The sequence below is a fragment of the Podarcis raffonei genome, chromosome 1, assembly GCF_027172205.1.
Source record: "Podarcis raffonei isolate rPodRaf1 chromosome 1, rPodRaf1.pri, whole genome shotgun sequence".
In the NCBI taxonomy this organism is placed as follows: domain Eukaryota; kingdom Metazoa; phylum Chordata; class Lepidosauria; order Squamata; family Lacertidae; genus Podarcis; species Podarcis raffonei.
The window spans coordinates 4,051,023-4,063,866 of NC_070602.1; the positions used below are offsets into that span (position 1 = coordinate 4,051,023).

A 12,844-nucleotide genomic window follows, 5' to 3' on the forward strand; every position below is an offset into this window, starting at 1 on the left:
AGCAGTCCTGAATTTCAGATTTTCCTGCCCTACCTGACGAAGTCTGGGATTGCACCTGAGTGATGTTTCTTCCCCAAAGCACTTCTCAAAAACAGCATGTTTTATTATGCATTATTTTGTGTTACCATAAATACACCCACCCACCAATAGAGAACTTCCTCGTTTTCAAACCATTTTCTTGCTTCAAGTTGGAAGTCCTCCCAGACGCTTGGGGGTTTTTTTGCCGCTGGAAACTTTTTAACCATTTGAATATTACTATTTTTAAATCCAGCCTATCAACCAGGAGAGACCAAAAGATACATATTTCTTAATTTTGGGTCAGTCCAGGCTTGGTAGAATCATTTCCACTTGTATTCTTTCAGTTGTTTTGTGGTCAAACAAAATACTGTTTAAAATGGCCAGACTGATAAGTCTTGACATCCCTTCCATTAGGTTCTGAATAATCACTTCACAGGAGTAGAGTGATTAGTAGAATCAGCAGGCCATACCAGTCAGTTTACTGGTCAAAAATCAGTTTGACCACAAGTATTCCATGAAGCCAAGAATGCTACTGTCCAGGTGACAGCTTACTTTCTATTGGTTAGCAAGGACGGGTGTGAGAGCCCCTTGCCTCTAGCCCCATTGCAGCCCAGGGCCAAATCAAGTCACACAGCAAAACTGCTTTTAATGACCACCTGCTGTAACAGCAGGTATCACCCAACAATTCTTTTTGTGGGTAATTTGCTATAATTTTCTTAGAGTTAGTATCATTGTTTCACAAAACAGTTAACTAATTTGTTTTTCAAATTGGTATAAGTACCAACAATGCGTTTTTCTAGAAAAATAGGTGCACCACTGTACAGTGGTACCTCGAGTTGCAAACGCTTCAGGTTACAAAGTCCGCTAACTTGGAAGAGTTACCTTGGGTTGAGAACTTTGCCCCAGGATGAGAACTGAAATTGTGTGCCGGCGGCGCAGCAACAGCAAGAGGCCCCATTAGCAAAAGCATGCCTTTAGTTAAGAACAGTTTCATATTAAGAACGAGCCTCTGGAACGAATTAAGTTCGTAACTAGAGGTACCACTGTACTCACCATGAACTTGTAAGTGCCTCACTTTTTAACAACAACAACAAAAAGGTGCAGGTACTGCATACCCTTGGGTACTCCCTGGAAAAACCCACTGAGTATCAAACTTGTTGACAGTTAATGTTTCCTTTTTGTTCTAATAAAGTCATTGCTTTAAAAATACTTGACTTTTTTTTGATAATATTTGACTGGTCAGTTTGACATTGCTGCAATTGAGTTGTTTATCTTGTGCAATAAGACCCAATTGCTTTGGGCAAGACAAACAGCAGAGCTCTCCCCAAGTTTGAGTGCCCTGGACAGTAGTACAGGTTTGGCTGTATGCATTGCCTCACCCTGCTTATTTTAAAAGCCTTTTGAATTATCAGCACAACTATTTATCATTATTTAAGGTCTAAGTCTGTTGCTTTGCCAAGTTGTGGCCTTAGTGATGGGCTGCCGCTAGAAGAAAAGCGGGTGCTGACTATTTGGTTCCTCCTCTAGGGCTGATGCCCAGCAGCAAAGTAAATGGTTTGTTTGTACTTGCCATTTAATTTCCAGTAAACAAAATATTTTGCAGATTTAAGTCTTGGTAAAATAGTTTGACCCCGACTTTTCAAGATTTGCACTAGAAAACAAAGAGTTAAAAGTGGGAGTTTGGGCAGATAGTACAGAATAGAATATTATTTTTATAGTTTTTATGTGTTTTTTCTCCATCTGTTAAGTAATTTCATTTTTTGGGTTGCGGCTTGAGCCCAGCTTCATTGTAGTTACTGAACTCTGTTTGGGGTAGTAGGTTTACACTGATATGTCATCCAGATGGAAAATTTGAACATGCCTCGCTGTTAAGACTGATGTTGGATAAGCATTAACTCTGGTACATCTAGAGTGGGGTGGTATTATGACAGAAAGTTACAAAAATATAAAAATGCAATATTGAGATCAGTTAAACCCATTTTCAGTAGAAGAATAGGGTGGGTCCTAAAAAACGCATCTCAGAGGTACGTCTTCAGACTGCTGTGGAAGCTGTACAGTGATGGTGCTAGACACCTCTCTGAAAAGGATCTGCCTCCAAGCTAATTTCTCTGCATTGGTTGTAATGTTTACTTGGCGTCTCTGTGCAAGATTATATTCAGTATATGGGTGTCAGTTATGTCTGGTGGCTGGGGATGATTACTCCCACCTCTACAGTTAGAACTGAGTTAGACTATTGTCAGGTGGCTATATCTGAAGCAACAGTAGTGGCTGTCAGGACTACATGGGTGGGGCCACATTGCTCCCCAGACTTCTGAGCACATGTGTCGCTGCCACTTACTGATAGTGGGAGCTCAGTGTGGATGCCATGGCAGAAGCCAGCCCAATGTTCCGACTGCTGAGTCTGCACTGTGCTTGCACCATCTCCCAGTTCCTTTTTCTTCTGAATGCTACTAGAAGCCAATGTTTGTGCCCTCCATAACTCTTTAATAGTTGGAAGAAAGTCTCATTAAGCATTTACTGGTAGCTTATACTGGCAGCTCAACCATAAATGAGATGAAAGGAAATTTATACATTCTAATAATAATTTTTGAGACTAGGAGGAATGCAAGTTTTAAATATTTTTCAATTCTGTTGTGTTTGATTTTTAAATAATTTGTTTGGCTTACGTTCTTCTGGAGTATGTAGGTTATAATAAACTTTTTGAGAAGTAAGTATTCTTAGGATACTTAAAAGTCTTAAAAGTGAACTTAAGGCAGAGATTTTAGCAACTTCAGAAGAAGAATATTAGAGCCAAGAAGAATATTAGTTTTGCAGTGTCACAGTGTTCCACATTCCAAGGTACTCTTGGCCTTGGAAGTTGCAAAATTCTAACACTTTCCCAAGAATTCAGCCTTTCCTTTAGAAATCTGATAGTTGCAACAAATTAGGAGTGATCCTCTATGGGGCTGTGCACAGAGCAGCTGGGTCATGCCAAATGGAGCCCTTTTAGAATAGATAAAATCCTGGCAATCAATAGTTTGCTGAGGAAATGGAAGCAGGGAGGATCTAACTTCAATTCCCAAAGAGGTAATTTATGCAGTTTTGGAAATGATCCCTCTGCATAGCACCACTTCTTGTTGTTGTTGTTCATCATTCATCATTTTATTTGTATGCCGCCTTTCCATAGTTAAAACAGTGCTCAAGGCGGCTTGCGACACGACAAGGTTTACATAATTACCAACATAACAAAAGTTATAAACAACAAATAAAACACATCAAAAAGTACACAACCAAATGGAAAGCAATTTCCACATAAATCATAAAATCTAAAACTAAGAATACAGCATTAATACCAATCACAATTACAAATGACATAGAGCCCAAAATAAGTGTGTATTATATATATGATTCTTGTAACAGCTATGTTATATGCAACTTATGTAATCTAGACTGTATATATGTATAATTAATGGAAAACCAATAAAAATTTATATGGGGGGGGGGACCAAATGACATAGATAAAAAATAAAAGGAATTTGAAAACAAAACCGGAGCCCTCTCTGCCCAGCAGCAGCAGCAGCAGCACTCCTTTATGGAGCCTGTCCAGGCCCCGCTCCAAGCCAGGTGGAGAGAAGGAGGGCAGGACCCTTCAGGCTCCCAGCAGGTCAGTCCTGTTGTTGTTGTAAGTTGAATTTATATACCGCCATATACCCGGAGGTCTCGGGGTGGTTCACAGAATAAAATCAAAATATAAAACTACAAAATACATAATCAAAATAAAAAACAACCCAATAACCCCCCCCAAAAAAACCCCCACATTTTAAAAGGGTATAGGAAGTCAGTCAAATCAAGCAAAGGCCTGTTTAAAAAGGAACGTTTTTGCCTGGCACCTAAAGGTGTATAATGATGCCAGGCGAACTTCCCTGGGGAGAGCATTCCACAGAAGGGGAGCCACTGCAGAGAAGGCCCGTTCTTGTGTCGCCACCCTCTGGACCTCTAGAGGAGGAGGCACACAAACAAAGGCCTGGGAAGATGATCTTAGGGTCCGGGTAGGTTCAAATGGAAAGAGGCGGTCCTTGAGGTATTGGGGTCCTATAGGTCAAAACCAGCACTTTGAATTGTACCTGGAAACTAACTGGTAGCCAGTGGAGTCGGACCAGGATCAGTGTAATATGCTCAAACCGTCTTGCTCCGGTGAGCAAACTGGCCGCTGAATTCTGCACCAGCTGAAGTTTCCGAACTGACTTCAGAGGCAGCCCTACATGGAACGCACTGCAGCAATCTAACTTTGAGGTTACCAGAGCATAGACAACAGTATTTAGGCTATCCCTATACAAATAGGGGCGTAGCTGGGCCACCAGCCAAAGCTGATGGAAGGTGCTCCAGGCCACTGAAGCCACCTGAGCCTCAAGCAACAGGAAGGGATCCAGGAGTACCCCCAGGTTGCGAACCTCCTTCGATGAAGTGTAACACCACCAAGAGCAGGCCCACCCATCTGGTACCTCAGTCTTATCTGGATTGAGTTTCAGTTTGTTGGCTCTCATCCAGTCCATTACCAAGGCAAGACACTGGTCCAGCACTTCCATTTCCTCACCTGCAGATATCAAGGAGAAATAGAGCATACTTGTTGGATTGGAGAGAAGGACTGCAAATGGAAGACCTGTTAGCATGCCCATTTCCCACCCTGCTGAGGACCACACATGAAATAGCGCTTCCTCTCAACCCGTGTAAATACTGAATGTAGAGACTTGCACTTATTACCCAAAACCCAGGAAAATGCCATTATTTTGTTAGTTGTCTATACTGGAATCATTTATAGTTTATATTGTTATTTGAACATATTAAATGATAGTCAAGAGGCTGACCAAATTGCCTTGCCATTTATCACAAATGTCTAAGGATACGCCATAGACAGTTGCAATTTTTGTTTGACCTTCATTTAAATAAAGCACAAACAGTAATTCTAAATGGCAATAGCTGGTTGTTAAATAAAGTTACAGGGCTCTAAATGAAGTATGTGAAGCAGGGTCGTGAAGTAAGGAGTCCTTGTGGTGTTGCAGTTGGACTAAGGCAGGAGAGACCCAGGTTCATAGTCCCTCCTCACCATTACGCATAATGGCTGGCCCTGCACCCGTGACAGTCTCTCAGCCTAGCCTACTTCATAGCTGCTTGTGGGACTGGGCTGTGTATGCAGCCCTGCACTCCTTGATTAGAGTGGGATGAAAATGTACGAACTAGATAAACAGAAACTAAAATAAGGAGATAGCACTCGTGCCTTTCCTGTCAGATGATCCTGTTCTACAGTTCAAGGAAACCCATCACTGGGAGAAGGTCATTCGTAGTTCCATGGAACATTTTGCAATATTTGCCCAAGGTCAGTTGACTGCTGTCCTAACCTTAAGTGTTACGCACTTTGAGCTATTTCTGGAGTTATTTCGTTCATTACAAAGAAACAGGGACACACATGACACTCGGCTTTTGCTGAAGTGTTTGAATGACACTCCCCACCCCACCCCACCCCCGCAGCTTTAAGTAGCTTTTCTATATGTAAATAAGGGTGATGGTGTCTCTGGCTAAGTGCTGTTACCTGTGTACACAAGTGGCTTTTATGTCTCTGGCAACTAGTATAATGGTCTTTGGGTCTAAAGCAGTGGTTCCTAAGTGATTTTTTTCCCAATGGACCACTTGAAAATGGCTGCAGGATTTTTAATTGTATTTTTTACAGAAACTGGACCGCCTGAATGACACTTGCAGACCACTAGTGGTTTGCAGACCACAGTTTGGGAACCCCTGATCTCAAGTATGCTTAGATAGAATTCTGTTGTAAATCAAAGAAGGATATTGCTCAGTTAATGTGGTCAGCTCACTTCTGTGGTAGATATTACAGGAATTGTGCTTTGTTCCTCCTAGATGCTCACGGGCAGGTGAATTGTGATTGGAGCGCAGGTGCCTAGTGGGAAACATGATAGCTAGGTCCTCAGACTTGGCCTCAAAGCAGAAACCAGCTCTGTTTACGTCAGTGTTTGCAGCAGGGGAAGCGTGGAATGACTTTTCATTCATGAGCTTCCATTTCTCGACTCTGCTGTGACCAGGAGCAGCACAACATGCTTTGAAATAATTTGCACATTATGCACATTAATAATAAATTATTAAGCACACAAAATCAGCATTCCTCAAGTGCAAGTTATCTATGTGCAATTTTTTATCATAGGTAAATAATGAAATATTTATGAAATTATGAAATAAACATCTCTTTCTGATTTCCTCCCCAGTCTGGGGACTGTCTCATACTGTAGAACAGAGTTTAAGAGTAATTAAGAACAAACTGGGTGGCTGCCTCTATTTTAAAATTGTGAATAAAGGCAGATAAATACATTCATGTTAATCTACAGATTGTTTTGAAATGGCAATATCAGAAGGCACTGGTCTTCTCGCCTAATTATTTGTAGTGGCATTTGTAATACAGCTCTGTCCGCTGTGCAATGGTTTTACGACTGTGTCATGAAAAGGCGTTGATTCCCCATCCAGCTCAAAGCCTGTTATATGGGCAGCATTGTTAACAGAAGAGTCCTCTCAATAGATCTTGGGGCAGGTCAGGAAAGTAGGTGGTCTATATTGTGTCTACAGTCCATGTTGTTGAGCCTCAAATCTTTGAATTATGCCTAGAAAGCCAGTGAAAAAACCTTGAGTTCTGATGTAATGTGTTCCCATGAACCTAGTCTCCTTTAGGTAGGGTTGCCATACACCTGGAATTTCTCACACCCGTCCGGGATTTCAAGTGTAAGATCACTTCCCGGGCGGATTTTTTTAATTAAAAAAAAAAGTTCAGTTTTTTGTTTTTGGCGAGCTGAGGTTACTGGCCGAGCAGCGGTGCTGTCAGAGAAGGAAGGGGCAGCCATGACATTGTTACTTCTGGTGCCGTGTGTATATCTGTCCTCCTCCTCCTCCTCCTCCTCCTCTCGGTGGCCTCCAGGCCCAGGCCAGAGCCCCTGTAGGCCTTGGAGCCACAGAGCCACCAATACTCCTGGCCTGCGCCGCTTCTCCGGAGGCTGGCCGTGGCCTGGGGAAGGCCAGCCTGGCCTTCCAGGAGGAGCACCTGGCCTGTGCCATGAAAAGAGAGCAAGAGGCCGAAGACAACAAAAGGTAAGAGGGATTGGGAGGAGGGGGTGAGGAAGGGGTCAGCGGCAGGCAGGGGTGAATGACAGAGATGCGGGGTGGTGGGGGATGCCCTAAATATGGGGGGCTTCCGGGTTTTTGGTCTTCGGAATATGGCAACCCTACTTTAGGAGTGGGCCCCCCAGAGATCCCTGAGCAGCATAATCATCCCCAAGAAAGAGATTGGGCAGCAGCAGCTTACCTGTTGTGTGATGTGTACTAAAAATTACTTCATTGTATTTGCAGCAGGGCTTAATGGCCTTCAGGGGTTCCATTGGGAGTAACCTAATAATAGTACGGTGGTACCTCGGGTTACATACGCTTCAGGTTACAGACTCCGCTAAGCCAGAAATATTACCTCAGGTTAAGAACTTTGCTTCAGGTTGAGAACAGAAATCGTGCTCCGGCGGCGCGGCGACAGCAGGAGGCCCCATTAGCTAAAGTGGTCTTCAGGTTAAGCACAGTTTCAGGTTAAGAACGGACCTCCGGAACGAATTAAATACTTAACCCGAGGTACCACTGTACAGGTTTGGGCAACATGCTCGGGTTCAGCAGAACACATACCTTGAGCTGGCAAGTTATAACTGCTTCCTAAAGTTCCTAAAGGCTTCCTAAAGTTCTGGTAGTCTAGGACCAAATTGATATGAGGGATACTCTTCTGTAGCCCCAGAAATGCTCTGTGAATCAGAATCAAGTTTGGCTGGCGGAGATTGTTCTTGGGGTAGGGTGGAGGAAGTGGATTCCTCACTTTCTCCTGCTGATTTTTCTTTGCAACTAAACATAACCTCCTCCCATGTGCTTATTAACTCCTTAAATGCATTTTGAGGATTATGCACATTCGGTACTGAAGTGCAGGCTTTTGCTGAGTTAACATTGAAGACACTTTTGCTCATAAGCCCGATAAAGTTAGAGTTTGCCGAAGGAAAAATTATCTCCCCCCCCCCCCCCGGAGGATCCCACTGCTGTGTTACTGTATCAGTTGCTAATCTAGGCATGCCTTCTTGTTGGAAGAAAAGAAGGCCAGAACATAAATTCATGCAGAGACTCATTGAATAGCCTTTTCTGAGCTTTGGGAGTTGTGGTACATCTCCAGAAATAACTTCTCCTTCCCCAACCCCCCATCAAACCTGGTTAGAAGAGGCAGCTGGCTTCACATCAGCCTTTCTGTATATTGCTTAAAGCACACTGGCAATTCTTGTGGCACACAGTTTTGGCATTAGGGAGCTATTGAGTCAGATTGAACAGTATGTCATGAGGGGGTCATCCTGCTGTATACAGAAGAAGTTGTGCCTTCCTCTTGAGGCTTTCTTCGCTGGACTGGTTCTGTCAGTTAGTTGCAGCCGGCATCTGCCTTACTCGTCCTCATCCTCAAAGGCAGCAGAACCAAGAAGCAGAGACAAGTCCTTCTGAGTACCACTATGTCTGGTCTCTCCCCACAAAAAAAAAGACTTGAAAATCTGGTCTTGTGTTAAGTTTAAACAGAGACTTCCAAAGAATGGCTTCATTTTAAAAATGTACGGTGGTGTTCTGTGTTTCAACTCTGGTTCAGTTTGACTCCCTGTTTGAACCCCGACTGACCTTCATGGTGCTTATTGTTCTCCTGTTTCTTAGGTGGGGCACAACAGCTTCCTCTTGATCCCTAACTTCCCACTTGTGAGATACCACAGCATTCATTCACCTTGTGATGTCCCTTCCCACACTGAACAGCACTGGCATCTACCTGTGAGGGTAAGGTAAGTCCATCAAATCACAGCACAGTAATTTCAAGGGGTATCACTTCTTTCAATATCCTCATTGAATAGCCTGGAAGCTATAAAATGAGTATTGAAAACATCACAGTGGACTTGCAGTTACCCCCACAAGGAAACTCCAGTGCTGTTCAGGAATGGAAGGCTTGTTTATAGACAGTGCATGCTGGGATGCATCTCTCTCTCTTTCGTAAAGTCTGAGCAGTAGGCAGCTTCTGCTAATCTAGCCACCAGGGGCCTTTCCGCCTGTTCTAGAGGGGGCACTTGGTGATCACTCCTAGGCTAGCTCACATTTTGAGTCCATTCTTTTGAGTTGTACAGTATTACGGTCCCCCAAAATATTGTGTGCACATGTATCTGCTAACTCAAAAGGTGCTGGATGGGTCTGTCTATCTATCTTGCTGTTGCATGCCTGTCATTCTTCTATGCTTTGAATTGAGTTTTATTTGCACCAGTAAGCATTTCATTAAAAAGTTGAGAAGATAAAACAATGAATAACTAAATTCCCCAGAAAGCAGTATTCTTTTTGCTAAAATTTGTTGCAGTGTTTTTCCTATACATATTGTCTATGTTTGTTGCGTTTATTTAGCTAGTGATGTGCAAAATCCAATGATGCCCCTTTTTTAAATTTCACTTTGAAGCTCGGTGTTTCGGTGTTTTTGCTTTTAGTTATCTACCACCTCCCTCCCTTCTCCCTCCATTCTCTGTTCAAATGGAGAGGATATAAGGAGAATACAGAGGCTGCAGGGCTTAAACGCAAGTGGTCTGAAGGTACAGTAATTGCAGATTTGTATTCTTGTCCTCTCCTTGCCTAGGAAGCTTTCTGTTGTAGTTCATGTCTTTCAGTGTAGTGTTTTAGATAACCACTTGCTTCCCCCTCTGCATGAAGTTGCTACCCTCTTCCAAAAGGAGGAAGAAATTGTGGATCTTAGTGAGTGAATCAGTGCTTTGTTTGTTACAGAGAAAATTAGATGCTGACAACGCTGTCTCTAACAATGTGTACTAACAATTCATTAGGAATTTTAAATCACTTTTAAAGCATTGTTTGCTTCAAAAAAAAAAAAGGATCCCTGCCCCAAAGCATGCACTTCAACTTTCAGAAGCTTGTTAAAATTATCCACAGATCCTGTCCAGTTGTCTGACCACCTATTGATTTCAGCCCCGACTTCAAATCGCTGTTCACCTCAAGCTCATTTAGTGGGCTTTGACAATTCTCTGAATCTCAACCTAATTTCAAGCACTCATCTATATGCACAGTGTTAGAGAAATTTATTTAATATGTTTACATCCTGCCTTGCTGCCTGACAGCAGGTGCCTCCTAGATGGCTGGCAACAAGAAAAAAAATGAAAGCACTTTAAACATAAGTCATTTCTTTTCAAAAGGTGGTTGTGACTGAGAGGGACTCCAGGGGGAGGGGACAGAGTGCTGCCTTGTGCATTTTTTCTTTGACAGTAAGCTATAGAAGTCAATTCATTGTTCTTCTTTGCTCACTTGCATTTTTGCCTGTATTGCCATGAGTCAAAACAATGCTCCCATTCTCCCTGCAATAGAAACTTGATGGAAGGAATAGAATAGCCAAGAGTGATTATTCTCCAACTCTAAGGGGGAAAACGCCTCCTAGCAGCTGTATTTTTCTGCCTTGTTGGTACCCGTAACAGATCCAATAAAATAACTTTTGGGGAATCATCATTACTGCTTGTACTTGTTTTAATAATGTGCAATCTTGCATTTGGCAACTACTGCTTAGCATCCTATCCTGTGAACCTTTTCACTTAAAAAAAAGTCATGACCAGAAAGAACTGTTTTCACATTCACTTTTCTAAGAGGGTTCTTCTGCCTCACTGATGGATTATGCAGAAGCATAATGACCCTCATTATAGTTCTTTTGCCCTCAGGAAAAGACACAGTTTTGTGCTTTTCTGATCAAAGTGCAATCACAAGTGTTCATAGTGTTCTCAGCATTGCGACAGACAAGTAAAGGCCAAATCTTTCTTACGGTACATAAACATTTGGAAACGGCAAGTAACTTAGGGGCAGGTGGGATTTGAAATGGAGAAGCAATGGGTAGGGAACAGGTTAAGCACACCCTGCCATTTCAGGTCACCTCCTCCCAAATATTGGTTGTTGTTCAGAAGAAAAAAGTCATCTAAGGTTGTTAGACACATTTGTGCATAATATCTAGTTCATCATTGTAGTTCATCTTTTTATCAAGCATTATCTGGTTGTTTAACATTTACTAGCATGTGTCCAAGACTTGCTAGGGCATGCTTACCCTTTTACTCTGCTTTTCCTTTAGTTTGGTTCCATGTAAGTCTTTTGTATCTGCAGTGCATATGAGTCATCCTGTTTCTTTCTGCTCCACCAAGGGAAAATGCACTAGGCATCAATATTTCAAACTCCTAGGTAATGCCAGCAGATTTTTAGAAATGCAGACACCTCTCTGTGATTTCTCCAATTCTGCACAAAGGAGCCCCCAAACCGTTAGCTTCCTTTCCTTTCCTTTCCCTACTCTCCAAGTATCTGAATAGCCACTTGCCTATTCTGAATTAGTCAATCTGTGCAATGGAAGGGGTTAAGTAGCCTCATGTAAACTGCATAAAGCTAGTATTCAGTTGCACCCAGGTTGTGTGTTCTCTGCAAGCTCTCCCCATTCCCCCGGCTATGAACAAATTGTACAGCAAGCAAATGTGCAGTGTGGATTCAGAATAAATTCTGAACATTAAAATTAGTATACATTTTAATGTGCGATACTTAATGGTGGTGCTGAATGGTGGAAGGAAGCCTGGGCAACAAAGCAAAAAGGAAATGTACTAGGGATCTACTACCACAGCATGTTTTGCCCACGAGTCTGGTTTCTGAATGCTTAACAAAGACAGATCAGTGTTATCAGACTTGTGTGTTGCTGGAACTTCATTGACTACAATTCTGGATCCTTAAATTTGTTTAAAATGTTCTCAGCATTCCAGATTGATGTGCTTGGGGACAGCACACAGGTGCATGGAATACACACAGTCCTGTGCTTGCTTTTGTGTGTCCATTTCCTTCTTTTTGCTCTGCCTGGCTTTGCAAGAGGTTCTGACTCTCCTTACGTGAGCTAAAGGCAGTTCTTTCTTTGCTCCAGCTGTTCATAGTTTGAAGCTTAGTCGCACCCATGTGGACTGGCACAGTGTGGATGAAGTGTATCTTTACAGTGATGCAACAACGTCAAAAATCGCAAGAACTGTCACACAGAAGCTGGGTTTTTCCAAAGGTAAGGTTATTTGTTTATAGTATGCACTGACTGAATAAATTGTTTCACCTCATATTCTGTGAAGAGACCTTCAGTTCTTGCTGATTTTGAAGACTGAAATCTTCAGTCTTGTGTAAGGTAAAGGTAAAGGTACCCCTGCCCATACGGGCCAGTCTTGACAGACTCTAGGGTTGTGCACTCATCTCACTCTAGAGGCCGGGAGCCAGCGCTGTCCGCAGACACTTCCGGGTCATGTGGCCAGCGTGATGAAGCTGCTCTGGCGAACCGGCACCAGAGCAGCACATGGAAACGCCGTTTACCTTCCCGCTATAAAGCAGTACCTATTTATCTACTTGCACTTAAGGGTGCTTTCGAACTGCTAGGTGGGCAGGAGCTGGGACCGAACGACGGGAGTTCACCCCGCCGCGGGGATTCGAACTGCCGACCATGTGATTGGCAAGTCCTAGGCGCTGAGGTTTTACCCACAGCACCACCCACGTCAGTCTTGTGTAGGTCTGTGCTATAAATCAATGTATTGTCTGATACTGGGTTTTAGATCAGATCGTGATAACTGTTTTTTTACAAAATGATGTTCCAATTTATTGTGTGTCACGTGTGTGGTATTAAAAAAATCACAATATTGGAAAAACAGGAAGCCGGTGCTTCTTCCTGTGTGTGCAGCCCTAGCTAACTCCACCTCAGTCAGTTCTTCCC

The 12,844-nt window shown here is 42.9% G+C and overlaps 1 protein-coding gene across 6 annotated transcripts in view; it reads left to right on the forward strand.

Annotated features, from left to right (window-relative positions):
* The window catches only part of DDHD1 (DDHD domain containing 1), a 38,830-nt gene that overhangs the window by 7,353 nt on the left and 18,633 nt on the right, over positions 1-12,844 (forward strand). For 5 of the 6 annotated variants that reach the window (XR_008327558.1, XR_008327557.1, XM_053365491.1 and 2 more), the window contains exons 3-4: positions 9,570-9,671; positions 12,023-12,151. Coding sequence is in view for 4 of the 6 variants with exons in the window: in XM_053365491.1 (XP_053221466.1) it covers positions 9,570-9,671; positions 12,023-12,151 (231 nt within the window). In the remaining 2 variants the exon portion in view is untranslated. The remainder of the gene's footprint in view (positions 1-9,569; positions 9,672-12,022; positions 12,152-12,844) is intronic. The other variant, XM_053365466.1, reaches the window with a different exon arrangement.